The sequence below is a fragment of the Anser anser genome, assembly GCF_964211835.1.
Source record: "Anser anser genome assembly, chromosome: 1".
NCBI lineage: Eukaryota > Metazoa > Chordata > Aves > Anseriformes > Anatidae > Anser > Anser anser.
The window spans coordinates 1251621-1271462 of record NC_139720.1 but is presented as its reverse complement, the minus strand read 5'-3'; the positions used below and the strand labels follow the sequence as shown (position 1 = coordinate 1271462).

The 19842-nt window shown below is 56.6% G+C and overlaps 2 protein-coding genes across 2 annotated transcripts in view; both read right to left on the bottom strand.

The window, feature by feature from the left end:
- AHCYL2 (adenosylhomocysteinase like 2) overlaps window positions 1-19842 on the bottom strand; it is a 77651-nt gene that overhangs the window by 57351 nt on the left and 458 nt on the right. The window lies entirely within an intron of this gene.
- Window positions 1096-19842, bottom strand: LOC310901351 (uncharacterized protein). Its single transcript, XM_083840708.1, has 2 exons — window positions 2082-19842; window positions 1096-1750 (listed from the first exon to the last, which is right to left on the bottom strand). Exon 1 carries the CDS (start codon window positions 19436-19438, stop codon window positions 17525-17527), a length of 1914 nt encoding a protein of 637 aa, XP_083696834.1. The 5' UTR covers window positions 19439-19842; the 3' UTR covers window positions 1096-1750; window positions 2082-17524.

Here is a 19842-nt window from a genome sequence, read left to right as displayed (position 1 = left end):
GCGTGCAAGTACCGCATGCTCCGTACAGATGCACTTTGAAGGCAGTTTTGGGTTTTCCCCTAGGATATAGCCACCCACTCACACAACAGTTCTTGCAAAGCTCATTTTAATGAAAGCTCCAGCTACGGGCTCTACTAACGGCATCTCTAAGGCAGGAGCATGTAAAATAGCAACCACATACCTAACAGAAGCCTTTTACAAGAAGAGAAGCTTAATCCTATTCCCTTGGTGCGGAGGGAACGCTGATGGCACACTTGCCCACTCCTGAAGCTGGAGTTTACACTGGAAACGTTGATGCCACGAGAGTCGAGACCAAAGCAGCAGACACTGCTGTAACACGGCTACAAACCTCAGAAAAATAGTTTTCTGCAGTCATTATCTGCCACGAAAAAGCCACAGTCCAAGCTGACGTATCTACAGGGAAGACACGTTTTCTTTCTCTATACGTTTGTACAAGCACGAAAATCTGCTAAAATGAGAGCCGGAGGTTTTCTCCTCCATTTTCTCTTCACGTTTGTCAGACCAACATCTGAGGAACGCAAAGGGCAGCGCTTTGCCAAGTCATCAGCTGGGACGGTGAAACACGAAAGGAAATCTCCAGGCTCACGGGGACTGAAATATAGGACACAGCTTTGTGCTACCGGGACTTGATAGTGCTAAAGTGATGTTGCGTTTTCAGATGAGATCTCTGAAGTGTGAAGTTCAGAAGTTCAGAGAATTTAGAGGTGAATTCTCTCGTAAGTCATGTCCTCTGCTGGAAGACAGCTCACAGACTTCGTCATCTCCCAAAACACCAGACACGCACTTCTTTGGCGGGTTTTATTAACGGCCACTTTGGGGATGAAGCCTCCCAAAATCTGCAGGTCTCCTTTCCGCTACCAGGTTCTTCCTGGAACATCTCTACTAGAAGGGAATTGAGCACTTTCCTGTTGGCTAGTAAAAACTTCCCAAAGGCCAGAAAAGGCTGTGCCTGCCTGTCGGTACTGCGCGCATCCTGAGCAACATCCCAACTCCACGCCTCAACAACTTCACTCTTGTTAGCTCGGGAAAAACAATTTGTCTTCCCTGAGGACCGTAATCCTGCCAGATCAGCGATGGAGATGTATATGGTGTGGTTTTTTAACGGATACCATAACATGGTTGTCTCCAGACACCTCTGCTTTGTGCTGTAACTGCATTCCGAGGCTTTTGACACCCTAAATTAAAATAAATAAAAAACCAAAGCAGGACGTACAGGCTGTGATATTGCACCGAGCCAACCAGCTTCATGTTTTCAGTGGCACCCTGAAGACTCAGTGCTGCCCCAGCTCCAAATAAAATATTCCCTTTACTCCTCCTCGTTTCTTTAATAAAATTTTAATTATCCCGAAGGCAGTTTGGGCTGCATACGAAGGCAGATGCCTCATAATTAATGTAACAAAACACCAGGATTATTGTCTAGCCACGCTCTGCAAATCCGAGAAGATTTCTATTGGGCAAAGTACTTTGGCAGCCACATTTTTGTGCTTTATTTCCTTTAACTGCTGCAAGCGTCAAGAAGTTCTCACCCCCTGAAACCCCCTGTGACACGTGGGCAGATTTCTGATTACAAGAGGAAGTCCTTACAGCTGAAATCCTCCTCGGAAGGGCGAAGGCACCACGGGCTGGGATCGCTGCTCCCTGCAGCTCCTCCTGTAGCTCACCCACACCTCGGAGAGCCCCGCAGGATAACCACTATTTGCAAACGAATCCAAGGAGGAGCTTCAGAAACCTGTGGGTGATTAGAGGGGAATAAAATTTAGGGAGACCTACTGGGGGAATGATGGAGAAGTGGTTCCACGGGCCATTTCCAGCGTGGAGCACCTTTAAACTGCTCCACACTCGGGGAGCTCTAGTTGTCTGTCTTGGCTGAGGGCTGGCCAGGGCAGGAAAGAGCAAACAAACTCTTCTCTTCCCTCGTGTTCACCAGGTGAGAACAAGAATGCAGTTCACAAGGATGTTTAATTTGCTTCCTAAGGATTTATTTAACGTTGGTTATGAAGCGGACAGAAATCAAGAGGCGAAGTCAAAACCCAACCACACACAAACTAAAAACCACTCACCGAGGAGCGAGCTTTTGTTTGAAAGCCTGGCTGTGGGCAGGTAATAAATAAACCACAGTAGCAAGTGCTGAGGGAGCTACAGGGATAAAGTGACTTCTGACAACTTCTTCAGGTTAGCTGTTGCCAAAACCTTAATAAAACAGAGACATTTGCGATCAACATAAAAATAGCATAAGCAATTTGGCACTGAGATCCGGAAAGCCTCAAAGCCACACGTGGCAAAGCCCAGGTCACTGGGAGCAGAATTTGCCTTTTGACAGCTAACATCCAAGCACTTCACCCCCCAGCCCCACACATGTAAGAGCTGCTGCGTCGCTGCCAACTGAAACAAAAGCGCGCGTGCTCGGAAGCCAGGCAGGTTCCTGAATTAAGGTGAAATTAAAGCAGAGCAAAATGGTCTAAGAGGGCATCGAGAGAGCGAAACCAAAGCATTTTGTTCAGAAAACTGCCCGTCACCTGCGCTTTGTGCAGAATGACACCCCATCATTTTAAAGACAGCTAAAGGCAAACTGCATGGTTTCTGTTTAAAAGGTATGGTTGCATGGTTTCTATTTAATTTTTTTTTTATTTGCTTTGCTCCTTTTCCTACAGGGCCCGTGCTGCTTGGCCTCAAGCACAAGGCAGGCAGAGGAGATGCAGGCGCCGGAGGACGCCTCTGAGAGGTGGCCTCAGCTCCGTTTTCTCCTGTCAGGGCGGATCGCCCCAGGAGCAGCAGCTTCTTGGGAAGCGCCTCCTTCACTGGCTGTGAACAGAAAAGCATGATATCGGGGTAGTGCCCTGCTTTTTGTCCTGCCACAGCAGTAACCGCCACGGCGTGCCAGCCTGCTTTCCGAGGCCTCTGTTAGGCCACGCTCCCGTTCCCTGCTCCGTGTCCGCACAAAACCCAGGCCCCAGCACATGGATCTAAACACAGCCAGCCCCCCACAACCCTCACCACCCGACGGTGAGCACGTTTAGGCTCACCAAGGCCACCCCAACCTGCTGGGGGAACCAGGCTGATCTCTCTGCCACCTTCTTCCCCGCACCACTCAGGTCCCAGGAGGGCGCAGGGCTCTGCCTCCTCACCTGCAGCATCCCCGGCAAAGCCCCCGGGAAATCCAGGTCACCTACTCTGCCTTCCATCAGCTCTCGGTTATTTTAAGACCCGAATATGAGACGCACCGAGTCTATATTCAGGCAGCTACCTGCGTACCCAAACCCGCACACGACGCAACTGCTTTACTGCAAGCGCCGTCCCTCCTCCTGGGGAAAAACGATGCAAACCTCAGCGACACGAAGAAAGCTTTTACAGCACGGTACTCCTCTGCACACGTAGGTATTTGCCAACCTAAATGCGTTTTATTTGGAGGAAAAAAAAAGGAATAGGGTCGGTGAGAGCCTCAAGACAAACAGGGGGTCAAAATCTTTACAGTGACTAATTTGAGTTCTACCTGATGTATTGTAACGTGCTGGAAACGTGCCCTTCAGCTGGTTTTCTGCTTGTTCTCTCCCTTCTATTTGTTTCTGAAATCTGTTCTATGACATTTCTTTTCCTCTGTTCCAAATTTCTCAGAAACTAACTAACGACGAGGAAGCTTGACGGCTCGGGAACTCTGCGTGTACGAAAAAACACTCAGGAATGAGTCAAGCCTGAGCCGCTAAGGCAAGAAGAGAGCAACGAACGCCGCGTGAGAAGGAACACCTAGCATTTCAAAGCTGACATTCACCTAGAGTATTTTTCTGGTTCTTTCTGACAATTTGAAAACGAATTTGCCTACACCCGATGCAGTCATCCTCGTTGAAGGGAACGTTTTTAATTCCCTGTCAGCCACCGACTCGTCAGCAGGGAAGCTGCAGAGAGAGGTACCAAGGGACTGCAGGGACGCCGTTAATCGGTGCTGTGGATGAAGACCTGCTTGAGCCGGGCTGGAAGGGAAAGGCTGCTCTGCTCTTCCTCCGCTCGCCCTTCCTCCTCCTCCTCCCTGCTGGCCCGCACACCGCTCCCCAACCCCGCCACCCCCGGCGTGTTTTGCAAGACGAGACAAAAGGGACGAGGAGCAGCGAGGTGCTGGAAGGTGGAACCACAGGAGCACGAGCGGGATCCCTCGGGGCAGCGGTCGAAGTGATTCAGCAGCCTTGCCCAACCTCCGGGCAGAAGGGGAAGGGTGAAGTGGGAAGGGTGAACTGAACTCGTCGGGGCTCGCTGGCGCGGGACGCGGCCGTTGCGCGCAGATTTCTGCCTCGCCTTTCCGCCCGGGGTCACCCTTCCCACAGCAGGCTCAGCAGAAAGCAGCACGCTAGGCTAACGGAGACACAGGCGATGGCCATTTTTAAAAGCAGCAGCTTTTACATTTTTAAGAGACGTCCGCCTTCGCGACACCTCCAGCAGCGGGGAGGGACGGGCAGCGAAGGGCTGCCACGTGCCTCACGGCGCTCGCCAGCCTTACCTGCCACGCGCGGCTGCTCCTCTCTCTCCCCCCACACCTGCAAGAACAAAACCCAAACTTTTTCCCCTGCCCTGTCAAGGGAAGAAACCAGGGAAGGAGCAGAACTCCTCTGAGCTCGAAGACGGGGCCGTTTGGCAGAGCCCGTGGCACCTTTCGTCTCCTGGATGAAGTCGGAGGACAAGTTTCTCAAAGATGCTTGGTTACTTTTTAACTGGGGAAGGGGAATCTAAATTCTGCTCAACGCTGGTCTGTGGTTATGCACGAATCTAGAGCAAGGCTGCCCCTTACCCTTCCGTAACACCCTTCTCAACACCCTTTTATCAGCGCCACCGTAAGTAAGCTGCTGTTCCTTTAAACTAAGGACAAAGCACAGGAAACAAAGAACAAACGAACGAACAGGAGAAAGAGCAGCTCAGAGTCCCTACGGTGTGAAGAGAGCTTTGTCTGGCTCTGTCCGGGAAGCTCAGTGGGTCTGCGTGCACCTACGTGGTTTTGCCGCAGGGTTACTGAAGGAAGAGCCTCCAGAAATCACACGTGCTCGATGAATCAGCCCGTGCTGCTGCCACAACTCCAGCCCTGCCTCACACGACTTCCAAAAACCCAGCTTTGTCAGACTTTCCACGCTGGCAAAGCAGCTGTTCTGGCATTTTCTGATTGCTGTGCCAGCAGCTAACGTCCCTCTAAAGAAAGATGAGGCAGGAGAAAAGGTCTCGTGCAAGCCGTACGGCGACGGACGTCGACTGAGAACGCTTTACGCGCTCAGGCGGCCCGATGACTCATTTGTGGTCATTTCGCTGCATCTGCTGCAGAGAAAGCAGAAGACGTTTCAGCTTCTTTATATCAAAAATAAAAAAGTCAAGGCAGAACGAAAAGCCAAGCACAGCAAGTTCTTGGCACGGCGAGCCACCCAGGGGCGCACTCGCTGCGGTCGCCGGACAACTCGCCCCCGAGCCCGAACGCTTCCCGCGGGCACCACCTCGCTGCCATCGCCGCAGGACACGAAGCCCACAGCAACTCCTCTGTCAGCTCAGCGAAGCAGCCCAACACCAGCACGATTCAGGTGCCTCCAAGGCACCGACTCCACGCTGAGACCCGCGAGAATTGCGTTTCTCAGCACCAGCCTCACAACGCCGGGGCTGCAGGCGGACGCTCGGTGCTTTTGGGGGACGTTTGCTGGCTTTGCCTCCCCGACACGCAGTGCCGCAGCGATTTCAAACCGCCAGCTGGGTTAGCACCAACCAAATCTTTTCCCTCTTTTTAGAGGGAAGGATCTTTTCCTCTCTCTTTTTAGAGGCTCAGGAGATATCCCGTGGGGCACGAAGCCTCCGGGAAGAGCACAAGCATCAGGCAGCCAGGAGCACGGCCGCTCTTTTGGCGAGTGGCCTCCTTCCTGTCCGCTCCTTCCTGTCCTCTCAGGGTGCATTCACCCTCTCCTGGATCTCCGTGGATGCCCGAAAATGAGTCCTGAAGACCACGATGGAGCAGGGTTTATGCAGGAGGAGGAGAACAGGTGGGAGAAGCGGTGGGTCAGCAGGCAGGGAGGAATCAGGAGCGTGGAGCGATGCAGCCACGGGACACGGAAGCGCTGCAGGAGCCAGAGCCGGGTGAAAAGCACTCCAGAAGCATCAGGAAATTATCCTTTCATCTGTCTTGTAGTTGCAAAGGGTCTTCGAAGAGCGCTGTACAAACACAGCACAGAGCACTCGATAAAGCAGTCATCCACGCTCAGATCTGCTGGGGAGATAACCGATACTGCCCAATTTATCAGAGGAAGGTACAGATAGCTGGAGCAATTGGCCCAAGGTCATTTTAATACCACAAGATAGCCTCAGTCGGAGAATCACGTGGAGATTCTCTCTCTCTCATCCTTGCTTCCGAAAGTCTCCTCCTACCCACAGACTGGGGGGAGGTTGCATCCTGCACAAGGAGAGTTTATTTTCTTCTGCCACGTGGGTGAGAACACGTCCTTGCATATCTACTCTTAAACCATAGTGAATTTCCCTTGCGCTGAGTTTCGGAGTCAGCTGAACTACACAGAAACAAAAGGCTTTCAGTGCCACACTCGAGGCTGAGGAGCAAGCCAAGAAAACAGGAAGGAAACGTTTTCGTGACGGCCTCTTTCCATTAGGAGCCGACACTTCAGCCCTTCCGTGCCTGCTGCTGATGGGACCAAACCATCCGGATCAGCTCCCGTGAAGCAGTTCCTTTCACAAGCCACGTGCAATGGAGCGTTTTTGCTTTGCTTCTCTTTTTTGCCTCTCCCGGGACCAGAAAGCGACTTCTGCTTCCCGGCACTCCCCTTCGGACCGTCTGAGGTCGCGCTGAGGTCTCTGAAGCCGTGAACTCGAGCAAGTCCCGATGTGCTCCACGCACCTCTCGCAGCCCGCGCAGGGCAGCCCAGCCACCGGTGAGCCTCCTGGGCAGCCCCGCGTGCGCTGCCTCTGCCTGATCCTGCTCGCTGGGTAACCACAGAAACAGTTTTAGAGCTGGATGAGCAGACACGCAGCCTTCAGGGAGCAAGGCTCGGCGCTTGGTTTCCACCCGGACAGGCCCGCTCAGCACCCGCTCACCTGCTCCTCCGTTAGCTCTGCCTGACGAAGCGCCCTTACCTCTCAGGATGCCTCGCACGTACGCGTTCCACGGGGATCTGCTCCAAGGAAAACGCTTCTTGTCTCCTGCGTGGCAGCAGCCCGGCTCCCTTCTGGAGGCTCCCTGCACTGCCGCGGATCCCCGCTGCCGTTTGCCCAGACACCGCCACTTCAGACACAGCCTCGTGCTATTTCACAGCAGAGTTTGTTTACCGGGGGCCATTCAGGTGTCAGAAAACCGGAGCTGGAGCACAAAGACCGCAGCAGGGCACGCGAGCAGTGCCGTCAGTAATAGAGGCTGCTCTGCTCGAGCCACGCAGCCCTGCTCTTCAGGCGCCCGCGACGTGCCCGACGCCGCTCCTTCGGACGGCAGCGAGGCAGGCTGCAACCTCACAAACACGTCCGTGCGCAGAACATCACTCCTTCCTTATTATTCTCGGCTCGAAATCGTTCTTGTTGCTGAGGGCTCCCCAGAGACCCATTCCTGCCTTCCTCCTCTTCCCCGCCAAGGCAATTGCCTTACTCCTTCGCGCAGCCCAGCAACGACTGTTAAAACTGTCTTTGCTACCCAGATGGGTTTCTGGACTTCTCTACCTCTCGAGTGACGGAGATTCAAGACAGGAATTTGCAGTGAAACTTGAAACGAGTTCAATTTATATATTTATATATATTTTTTTGTCCTTTTCTTTTTACTCCCACTGCTGCACCCGTTTGGACCATATCCAGTTAAACATTACGGGCTGCCACCTGTACAAAAGCTATTTGCAAAACAAAAGCTTTGTAGAGCATTTCCCGGTGATAGAGGCTCCCTTACCACGTCCTCACCACACCCTTGTGCCCACCAGGAAGAGCCGTAGGTGGCAGCATCCCATCTCCTCACGTTCTCCACCAGGACGGAGCCAGCAGCACCCTTTTAGCCATGGCCTGCGCCAGCTCCCCGGTTAATAAGGGGCAGAAGACCAGCAGAGACCCCAAACACCCTCACCCTACTTGATGGCTAGGTCAGAGACACGCGAGATGATGATCCCAAGACACGGATGGTGAAGGACGGCAGCCCAGGAGAAATGCTCTTGTGCCCCTCTATCCTCTGCCAGGATGAAGGACCCGTTTGAAAGGCAGCTGCTTGAGGCAGTGCAGCAAAGCGGCCGGTCCACAAACAGAAAAACATCTCAAAATTCGGTGAGGGCTCACCGCCAAGGAGCACTGACCACGCAAAGGAAGGTCGGGAGGCCGAACGAGCTCTGCTAAACGCATCCAGAGACATCTGTGGGTGAATCCTCACTCAAAAGTAAGACAACGTTCACACAAACAGGTAAAAATAATTTGAGAATGTTTCTCCCAGCGCCGGCAGCTGGCATAATTAACCCAAATTAGGGGATGCGACTGCGCACGACCTGGAGGAGCCACTAAGGACGAGCGGGCCGCGTTCACCCGGACCCACAGGGTGCAGGATGACTCGGGCAAGGAGCGCTCTGTGCCCTGGCAGCTCCGTGCTCAAAAACTGGACTTTTAGGGGAAGAAAGGCTGGAGAAGCACACGAGGAAGCCGGCAGCTTCATAGGGAAAGGCCTCGCAGCCCCGCACGCGGCGGCCTGGCCGAGGGCTCCAGCACCAGGCCGGGCTGCAGCCAAGGGCCGCTGCCTGAGGAAGCCGATTTTAATGATAATAGTTGCCATGGTTACCTTAATTCCATCACAGCTCCAAGCAGCCTTGCAACTCAGACTCCACACCGCTAATCAGGAGGCTTGCATAACATTAGCACTGAATAACCCAATTTAAACCAACTTAAAAGCCTGGATTGTTGCAGAGGTTGTTGACGCAAAAAGGAGGGGAAAAAAAAAAAAAAGAAAGGGGAAAACACAAACCTGTTTTGTTCTGGGAACTGCTGCTTCTGTATCTGTCCCCAGCAAGCGCTCCGCTGCTCTTGTCTGTACAGAAGCTGGGGGTAAGCCAAAGCCAGAGCAGAACCAAAACTTTTTGTTTGTTTAGTCAAGTGTAGACTGCTCGGTTTGCTTATGGAGGAAAAGTAGAGGAAGCACGGTGACACGGCATCAAGTCAAAGGGGCTGGAAGAAGGACTCCTGGCTATTACTGGGAGAATAAAACAACACGACATGACAATCCTGGAATAGGGAACATGGGAAGCGCGGCGTAAGAGCACATCGGCTGCAGGAAGAGGTCTCCAGCTGCAGCTTCCAAGTTCCTCCTTTGACCGCTGCCCACGGCGGGGCTGGCAGAGTTGTGTGGAAAATATTCCTGTAATTTAAACACAGCCGTAATAAGCTCAGCTGACCTTAGTCGAGACAGAAACTCTCCCAGATCTATTCCAGTTTGCCTTTTGGGTTTCAGGCCCTTAAAATTAGGCAAGGGGCACGAACCCTGCGAGCTCAGAGGAGGAGACGGGCGCCGCACCACCTGCAGCACTTCAGCAGCTCAGACACGAGCACCCGGACACACGACGGGCTGCAACCCCACGTGTCAGGGCATCGGGGCAGAAGTCTGCAGCCAACAGAGCCCGGGGCCCCTCTGCAGGAGCTCGGAGACAAGAGAGTTCAAGACAAGGCCCCCATCTAGTCGTCAAGTCTCGGGAGAGCAAAGCCATGTATGTTTTTTCCCCTATTAAAACACAAACGAGTTTCTTCTTCACTCCATTTTTTCCTCCCTCAAACTTTGCTGCCAGAAATTCCTCCTGGGCCTGCAGGACCCGCGGCCGCCTTCCCGGGTACAGCAGCACGAAGCTCTGCTTCTCACCCTGGGCAGTGCAGGAGGAGGTCACGTTGCTCTTAACCACCTTCTCTGTCCAAACCCCAGCGTTCTCCCCAAAGGCAAAGCGAGGAGCAGCAAAATCCGACCTTTAACGGGACCGGCTTTGGTGATCCGCCCTGCAGACTGGTTTCCGTACAGCTGAGTATGATCCTGTGTTAACTTAAAGGCAGAAAGAGAAGTTTTTTCCGCGGCTGTGACATCCCACTAGGGCCAGAACAGGCGCAGCCCCTCGCACACAGACCTCAGCCCCCCAGGATCAAAAAACAGAGGCTTTGAAAACGGTTAGGAACTTGGGTGTCCCACAAAATCCCGTTTTCTACGATGCCCGCAAACTTCGGATGAGCCACACGGACCAAAATCCGAGCAAAAGACCTCATCTGTTGCTGGATAAACAGAAGTGAGAACCGTAAGAGCTGGCAACGTCTGCCACCTGCAACGCGACGCCTCCCGTTAGCGAACCCCAAAGAGAAATTAAACGGCATCTGTAGGACGCGCAGGCAGCCCCGGCCGGGCTGGGGCCGTGCACCCCAGCAGCACGGGGTGGGAAGGCAGCGCGGCAGGGCGCCGCTCGGGCAAGGAGGCACAAGAGCAGCGCAACAGCCTTCCCCTCCCACGATTCTTGTGCTGAAGCCTAATTTGTTCTGCTTGTATTGTGCTCATCTGCGCGTTATTTAAATGCGTTACAAAAGTCAGGCGACAAAAATCAGGGGTAGGCTGGTACTCAGCACTTCTCCCCCTGTTTATTTTGTTGCTCGGTTATTCTCCTCTCCGGGGTTTTTCCCACCAGCTACAATCCACGCTTCTGGTAGGAAATAACGATAATTGCAGGAGAGCCGAGGTGGTAACGAAACCACCGCCCCCGACTCCTCCATTTAAGCCTGAAATGAGATTTTCCCAGAAAGGCTGCAGGTATTTCAGCAAGACGTAACAGCAGCGTTAAAAAGCTGCAGCCTGAAATACCTCCGTGCTACGCTGCAGTCCTCCATCACCCGTCCTCGCGGCAGCAGGCTAGATCACGACATCCATCAGAGCAGGAGAAATAGATTGCAGCCGTTCACATGAAGCAGGAACAGAGGAGACGGTGTTCTGGCAGAGCTCCGGCACGGTATCAGTGCTTTGTTCCCGATAGCGAGGAATCTCACTTTTCTGGCCCCTACAAAAAAGCTCAGGGGCAGCTCGGACAGGTAAGGCGTTAGGACTTGGGGTGTTCGGTCCAGACATGGAAAAAGGAAACTGTTTGGAAAGATGCAAGGTGTAGGGCACTGAGTAAGTTCCCACCTATAATAATAAAGCATTTCGCGCTGTTTGGCCTTTACAGGAGTCGGTGCGTTCTAGAAGAAGGGAAAATTGCTGGCTAAAAGCTGACGGAGGAAGGCCCGTGACTGATAACCCCAATCCCCAGGAGCGGTGCCTCGGCACGGGCTCGCCAGCACCGCAGGCAGCAGGCTGCGTGCTAGCACAGCTCCAAGCTCGCCCAGGGAGAGGGTTTCAGCATGGCAACACCCCGCCACGGTCAGCCCGCCCAGGGCATCACCACCCGGACAGCCTTAGGAGGGATAAAGGGCAGCTCGTGGGGCGAGTGCCCCAACCTCCTTCAAGGCAGAAGGGCAGCATGGAAGAAACCCAAAAGTCTGTTGGCATCGAGGGTGGTTTGGGGGCACTGACTTCCGAAGGAGAGAGCAGGAGACTGAAAGGGCCTGCGGATAAGGGAGGCGACAGAGGGGAGGCCAGGGGGCTCGAGCTGGTCACAGAGCCACCAGGAGCACCACGTGCGGGGCAGCATGCCGGGGGGACAGCAACGGAGCAAGGTAAGAGGGTATTTGTCCAAAATCAGGTACGAGCACAGCACGTAGAAGTTCTGCAAGACTGGCTTCTGCCACCCGGGTGCCCTTGGGCAATTCCCTTCAGGACGGCGCACAGCACCTGGCCACGGCATGGAAGGACAAGGCAGGGGACACTCGGGTGCCACCTCCATCCACCGAGGGGGTAATTTCCCCTGGCAGCACTTAACGGAGCCGTAAGGCACCCGTCTGCAGTCAGCCTCCAGGGCCAAGCACCGGCTCTGTTCTTGAAGACAGATCTTCCTTCCCCTCCTACCTCTTTTCACAGTGCTGAAGAGCTCGCTAGGTTCACGCTAAGGCTCTGAGAACCAGTCCTTGCTTTTTCCTACAGAAATAAAATCTTAAGATTACACATACGTATAGTGTCACATGTAAAAAAAAAAAGACAAACCCACAGTGAGTGCTTGCCTCTCGACACCTTCGCTCCCTTTCAGCTTTAAAGGATAAAACACCCATCAGTGCACGCAGAAATAACAAAAACCACGATTTGATGCCAACTACCACAACGTCCTGAGATTTAATTTACTTTCGGGTCACTGTGATCCCAAAGGCCCCGCTCCCAGCAGGTTTGGGGGCCAGAGGACGGGCCCTGCCGCAGGACAGCTCGCGCCCCGGCTCACTCCGCGCGCCGCCGCAGGACGTATCACCGCCGTGCGGCTTTAAAAAAGCAGCCTCGCAGAACTCAAATTCTCCGAGGGGTGACGGCAAATGTCACCGAGCCCGGTGAACGTCTCACCTTCCCAGCACGCGGCCCAGGCAGGCAGCCACCCGCGGGACACGCAGCCGCGGCTCTCCGCTCGCGGCTCCCCAGGCCGTTTGCCCCAACTCGCCACGTGGCTTACGGCTGCCCAGAAACATAATTACACAGAAATAAATGTACACGCCGTATCTCTGAAACATTACCCCTCGCCTCCTGGCCTTTTCCCTGATCCCCACCTCCCCGACCCGCCGCTGCCTCAGGAGAGGCCGAGGGGAAGCCGAGCAAGCGAAGGGAGCAGGAGCGCACTCGTTCGCACCGCGGTTTTCTGCGCTGGCACCCAAAATACCGGCTGCTGGAAGCACTCCAAAGTGCTAACCCCTTACGCAGCCAAACATCTTCGAGAGGATCAGCTACAGTTACTTGGGAACAAAAGGGATTTGCCTCCCGACTCCTGAACGCGCACACTAAAGGCACATAGCAAAACGGGCGTGGGATTTGGTGCAAGAGCAGAGAAATTGTAGCAGCTCAGTACGACGAAAAGCCACTTCGATCGATGCCTAACTGGTCCATGTGAAACGCTGGACTTTTGGTAGTAACCTTCCCATCCCACAACGTAGCAGGTTTTTGGTGGTTTTCCCTTTTTTTCTTTTTTTTCACCCACATCAAGCCATTTCGTGCGCCCTGCGAACAATAGGAATTATCTCGGCCAATACCAGAGCTGACCCGAGCAGATTTCCCCGCCTCCGCAAGCCCCAAAGTCACGGCGAGAACACCAAATGTGAGTCAGCGAGCTCCGGGGTAACTGGAAGGCGAGCTGGGAACAGACAGCAGCCCGAACCGCGGCAAGCCCTCTGCTAAATTGGTCCCTGAGTCATTTTGATGGGAACGGGCCATTCCCGGGATTTTCTCACATAACTTCGGGATTAAACGCCGATCACCTCGTGCCCTGTTAAGTAAATACCAAGCAAAGCCTCCTAACTGTCGGGCGAAGGCATGTTCGTACTCCTCCAATTTTTAAATGCTTGCCTTTGGAAGAGAATTTGAAATAGAGTGGTTCAGCAGTTCTGGGCAGCCGGCTCGTTTTTCGACTGACTTTCCTCTCTTCTGAGGCTCATGAAAAATGCAGCGGGCTGCCTATTTCAGGCTCCGTCAGGAGGAAAAACACCCGGGGATCCACCGCTGCTCCGCCTGCGATTTAAAGCAAGGTCAAGCAAGCAGCAAAATTTGAACATTTCGCGTAGCAAAAGGCTAAAAGCGCTTTTAGGAGACCACCGAGGCTGGAGAGCCGAATCGCAGAGCCGAGGCCTGGTGCTGCTTCCCGGGGAGCCGCCTCGGGCGGCGGACGGGACGCGGCTTCGGGGCTGGACTCGCTGCCACCCGGCTTCGCCCCCGGGCAGCCACAAAGCACACGGAGCAGGCGGCGAGAGCCTGCAGGAGCAGGGGTTGGGCTCGGCTGCTAAACGCTGTAATTACGCCGTTTTTCTGCGATGAGGCTCCTACTGGCAAGTCCACGCAGGCGGGTGCGGGCAGAGCAGAGCTCGAGGCAGGCGGACGCCCGCCAGCTCCGGTGCAGGAGCTGCGTGCCTCGAAGAGCACGAGGGGACCAGCGCAAGCTCTGCTCTGGCAACACGACCTCCGTAAGCTTTGCACGCCTGGCTACGAACGGGAAAAGTGTTGGTTATCTTCTTGTGGCTTGGGATCCGGGCTGGCAGCAGCGCTGCGCTCGCTGCTCCAGTTGATGCTGGGGGGGACCCGCGCCTCTGTAACAGCTCTGCTCGGCCGCAGCAAGGCACTGGGGAAAAAGGTTGGATCTTCATCATCTTCACCATCATTTTGTGGTGGAAACCCCAAACATATCGGCAGGTGATCCTGATGTCGGTGCAGCCATAACCCAGCTCCAAACCTGAGACGAAGCAAGTTTTATCTCCCAAAACCAGGAAATCCCAGAGCCATCCGACGCGAGGGTGAGCCTTCCAGGGGCGTAACTCCCAGGCTCTCACCTCTCTGTGCGTATCCCCCAGCACTCCAACACCACATTAGCGAAACACCTTCCATCCCAGACATAAAAAGGAGACGGGCACGACCGTGCCATTTGGTTCTCTCAAGTCCCTGCAAACGTCACCCGCTTCTGCTGGTCGTCCTCTGGAAGCTCACTCAGAAGCCTCCGATCTCTTTATCAACTAGTCCACTTGAGATATCTAAGCACATTTCTGCTAAAATAAGTGCTTCAGTCCGTATTTATATAGTTATACGTGCCCTGTTTCCCAGTAACAATACTACAATAAGTTAAAGACAGTCAAAGGTTCTCTCCCCATAGTGCAAACTGCAGGAAAGCTTACGCTGCAGGAAAAGCGCCGCAAATCAGACCATCGGCGCGGCCAGCTTCGCGTATGTTTTTGCAAGGTAAGGAACAACTTCTGGCAACCTGAGCGTTCCTCGTTCTGTGCCCCGTACTTCGGAGAGAGCACGAATTAAACGAGCTGCACCTGCAGTAAGTAGGAAGTTTGAAAGTTTAGCTGGGAAGCCAGCAGTTCCTCGGCAGCCCTGCCTCCAGGCTGTTCCTGCTGCGCTCCAGGAAGGGACGCACGGTGTTTGATGCGAGGAAGGCCAGGCCAGCACGTTTAGGTACCGCCGGCCTCCCAAAATACCACAAGAAACAGGAGGTCCTCAGCGCACAGCCAGCAGGAGCGTGGCAGCAGGTGAGCTCTAGGCCTGAAGCTAAGAAGCGGTCAGTTGAGAAGCGTTCCCAGAAACTAATATTCAAAAATAAATAAAAACCCTTGCCCTCGAATCCTCAAGGCTCCCCAAAGAGCCGCTATTTCACGTTCCTCAGGCGTGCTTTCTCACGTGCTGCCTTCTCCCCCTCCAGACCTTTTTTTATGGAGGGGCTACAAATGCACAGCATGACCTGCGTGGAGCCGGCTCGGTGCAAGGCTTAAGGTTTATTTTATCCTCCGCGCAGCCTTTCCCTCCCAGTCAGCCCTGGAACCCGCCGGTCCCGCTGGGACCGAGAGCAAGCGGTGCCCGGCATCGTTCAGGGGCTGGAGCTCGTTCCTCAGGCTGCCCCCTCCATCCACCACGCAGGTCCTGCCACTCTGCAGCTCTTCCCCCCACCAGGGGCTTAGCGGGACGTCAGCATGCGACCGAGGTTCCACCCTCGGACCCCCGGCTCGAACCTGCAAAACCGAAGAGGGAAAAAAAAAACAACGAAGAAGAGAGCGAGGCGGATGCTTTCTGCACCCCGCTGCCGCGGTTTGGAGCAATTTGGAGCAATTCTGTTCCTTCAGCCTCGTTGTTCTTCAGCGTACCCAGCGCTGCAGGCTGCTCGTTTGTACGGAGAGCCTGCCTGCTGTCTGAGCTACCCAGCTCGCCGCTTTATTCTCGGCTTTATCTGCATCGCCTTGTTTGAGCTAAACCATTACATTGTTTTACAACGCGCCAGACCGAGTTAAAAAGAAAACCTAAAAGGTCAAACACGGCCCCGAAAGCCGTAATTGCTTTACCTGGCTCATCCTTCAAGTGTCAAGCCAGGGCCAAAGCTAAGGCTGAGCTTTTAATTGCTTGCGAATTCAAGCACCGGGCTGCCGTCCCTCCGGGAAAGGCGCAGACGCGAGGATCGTGAGGTGATTTTATTCCCGAGGGGGGCCCAGCACCCTCAGCACCCCCACAAAACGCGGGTTTGCTGTTCCGTCCCGAGCGCTGGGCTCCTCCTTTCCACGCTTGGCCACCCGCTCGCGTCCACCGCTGCTATTTTCCATCCCTTCTTTCCCGTCGCGCTGCCTCCACGCCAAAGGTTGAGCCGTCGACCCTTCCAAGCAGCGGCACCCAAAGCGCCTCCCAAAAATCGGACGCCGCACGTTCACGGGGGGACAGGCCCCGACGAAGGAGCACGGCCTCCAACGGCAAGATTTCATTAAGCGGCGCTCCGACCGCGCTCATTAGCAGCGGCGCTGGGGAGCTCGGCCCCGGGGGAAGCGTTCATTACCTCGCCTAAGTGATCACTGCGGATCAGGGCGGGATGGGAGAACACGAGAGGGACGCGCAGCTGGGAATCGGAGAGCCGAGGTCCGAGCCATCGCCTGCACGAGCCGCGGGAGGGGCATTCGGAGTCTCCGCAGAACAAAACCTCCCGAGCAGGAGGCGTTTATTTGGGGGGGGATCACGAGAATCGTGCGGCGGGCAGGTTTTGGGGTGTTTCCCTCCAGCAGCGCTGCCCCGCTCTGCACATCGGCGAACCGCCCCGACTCCAAACCCTCCAGGTGACGCGGCCGCGCGGAAAGCACAGCCCGAAGCTCCGGCTTCGGGGGCAACCTCCTGCTTTGCCGAGCGGTAAACGCTCACCGTAAAACTTCGGGGCTACACAGCCGCAGCCATCGGAGCTCCCCAGCCAGGGTTACGAGCCCTACGGGGGGCCAGGAACCAACGTGTCCTCGTTGCGGCCCCCGTGCCACGCGCACCGGCGCCACCGTGCCCACGAGCTGGGCCGTTCCTCCTGGGCTTTGATGCGGGGACGGGCTGAGAAGTCACACGGAGCGGGAACGACCGCGGCAAGCAGCAGGACGCCCTTAGGAGCTCAAACACGAGCCCGCGAGCTGCCGCCGCCGTGCTCAAGTCCACCCAGGAGGCTTGAAACCTCCACCCGTCCAAACGTCCTCGGCAGGGACACGAAGCCGGCCGGATGACGCGGCTGAGCCCAAACCGACACAAAAACGGGTTTTAAAACGAGAGTGGGGTCACGGGAAAGAGCTGCCGCGGCTGCGTACCGGGACCTCTGCGCCTGGGTCGGAGCTGCCTGAGCAAACGTTTGCTCACACGTCAAGAGCACGCGTTAAAATCTCGGTAAAAACAGAAAGCGCGACGCTTTCAACACGTAAACCAGTCACAAAGAAAGAAAAACAAAACACATTTTTTCGGCCCGACTAACTCTAAGAACTACAGTTGACTTCGCACCTCCAGGATTTCGGTACGACCTTGCTGATGTATTTTCCAACAGACCTTCACTACGGGCACTAAAGCAAAGTTCTACTGGATTTGACTACAATTTTCACCCGCTTGTTTTACATTTATTTTTGTTCTAAACCTCTAAAGCTGCGAGCGATTTTCCGGGTACCAAGCGTGGGGAATTTATTCAGGTGCCAGCGCTTCCCCGGCGGCTGAGGGGAGGACCCCGGGTTCGCCCACCAAAAACGGAGCGCGCGAGGAGCTCTGGCAGCGCCGCGAGGCGTGCGCTGAAGTCGCTGGAAGGCGACGGCGTGGAAGGAGAGAGAGGAGAGAAGGAGCGGCTCGGCCCGAGGTGGCTCGGGGAGCATCGGCTCCCCAGGAAACCCGGCACCTCCGCTGCCCCGGGGTGCGTCCGGAGAGGGGATCCCTTCGGGAACTGCTGGGAGCGGGCCCCAAAACCAGCCCGCCGGCCGCAGCCTGCCCTCGCAGGTGGCGAGGTGCTGGTGAACGCCGCGCCGCTCGCTGCCGGCGGAGGGGGAGTGCTCGTAAAGGAGCCAAAAAAAAGAAAGGAGGGGGACACGGGGTGGGGCAGGGAGCGTTGAAAGGACTTGAGAAGAAAATACGGGTACGCTGGGGGGGGGGGGGTGTCTCTGGAAGCCGAGAGGTGGGGCGGGGGGAGGCAGCAGAGAGGGCTCGAGGCGCTCGGGTGCGCTCAGAGCGCGCGTGGGCAGCTCGGGATGAAGCTGTGGTGCCCGCCTGCAGGTTAACCTGGCTTGGGATGGCGAGAGAGGGAGCTGTGGTTTGGCGGCCAGCAGAGAAACGGGGCCCCCACGCACCAGGGATAACCCAGGGGAACCCGATGGAGGAGAGAGCAAACGGAGCAGGGAGAGGGTGAGGATGAGGAGGCTGTCCCCTGGGAGGAAGGTCTGCCTTCAGCAGCGTGCACCTCTCCTCCCTGCCTTCCCCGATCGCGCCCCCCCGGGGGAGGACTCCCCCTCCTGAGGATCCCGAAAGCGAAGGCCGCCAGGCTCCCAAAAAACTCGGCTTCCCGGAGATTTCCCCACTCGGGGCTACGTAAGCGTGAACCCACCCAAATGCTTCCTTGCACGCGCAGGCGCGTGTCAGGTGCGCTCCCGCGTGCACAAGCGGGTGGATACGGCCACGCCGGGGTGCCCTCGCGCTGCGTGAGCAAACCGCACGCAAGCACGCGCACACCCCCCCGCGCCGGGGGCACACCCGCGAGGCGACGCGCACGTCCACAGGCTCCGTACCCACGCACGACCTGCACAGGGTGCGCGATCCACGCGGGCGAGGGGCAAGTCCGGGGCCGTGCCCCGGCGCCCCGGGGCGTGGGTGAGCGTGCAGCGACACGGCCACGCGCACGCGTGCCCGGCAGGGCCACCAGGGCACCCCTCCCGCGTGGGGCGGGCCGTTGTCCGGCTCACAGCCGTATCTCGGAGGTAACAGCGGGGCCACGAAGCCGACGCGATGCCGTGGCCCCGGTGCCGGCGCCGGGGCACCGGCGTCTCCGGCGGACGCCCCCGCAGGTGGGCGTGCGCAGCTCCCCCCCCTCCCCGTGCACACGCACGCTCTGTGGTGGGTGTGAGCGTGCAACACAGGGGCCACAGGGCACGGGGCGTGCAGCGGGGGGGGCACAGGAGCCACACAGGGGCACCCATGGGTGCACCTGCACTGTATGTAGATGGGATAAGGGCAGCCCTGAGCCCACGCTGGATCACGGGGTGGGGGGCGGGGGCCGGGTGTCCCCACACAACGTGGCGGTGGCCCTGGTTTTTTGGGGGAGGGGGGCGTCACCCGTGTCCCCACACACCGTGACAGGGTCCCCACTTGGTGGGGGGGGGCACCTGAGTCCCTGCACACAGTGACGGGTCCCATTTGGGGGGTGTCACCCGTGTCCCCACACTGTTGGTGCCCCCATGTAGTGGGGACGGGGGGGGTCACCCCACGTCCCCACATCCCCTGACAGGGTCCCCATTTAGGGGGGACAGGGGGGGTCACCCCATGTCCCCACACAGTGGCAGGGTCCCCACTTGGTGGGGGGCACCCTGAGCCCCCACACACCGTGACGGGTCCCATTTTGGGGCTGTCCCCGCACACCACGACAGGGTCCCCATTTTTGGGGGGGGGGGGGGGGACACATGGGGACACACCCCACGTCCCCACACCCCACGACGGTTCCCATTTGGGGGGTGTCACCCACGTCCCCGCACCGTGCCGGTGCCCCCATTTAGGGACGGGAGGGGGACACTGACAGTGCCCCCATTTAGGGGGGAGCCAGGGGGGGTCACCCCGTGTCCCCACACCGTGACAGGGTCCCCATTTAGGGTCCGGGGGGGCACACCCCGTGCCCCCACACCGTGCCGGTGTCCCCGTTTAGGGACGGGGGGGGGACACTGACGGTGCCCCCGTTTAGGGGGCGACCGGGGGGGGTCACCCCGAGCCCCCACACCGCACCCCCACACGGGAACACCCCCCCTACC

Bases quoted from the DNA above. Each gene is read 5' to 3' on its own strand.
- LOC310901351 (XM_083840708.1), bottom strand. From the start codon at position 19,438: ATGGGACCCGTCACGGTGTGTGGGGGCTCAGGGTGCCCCCCACCAAGT.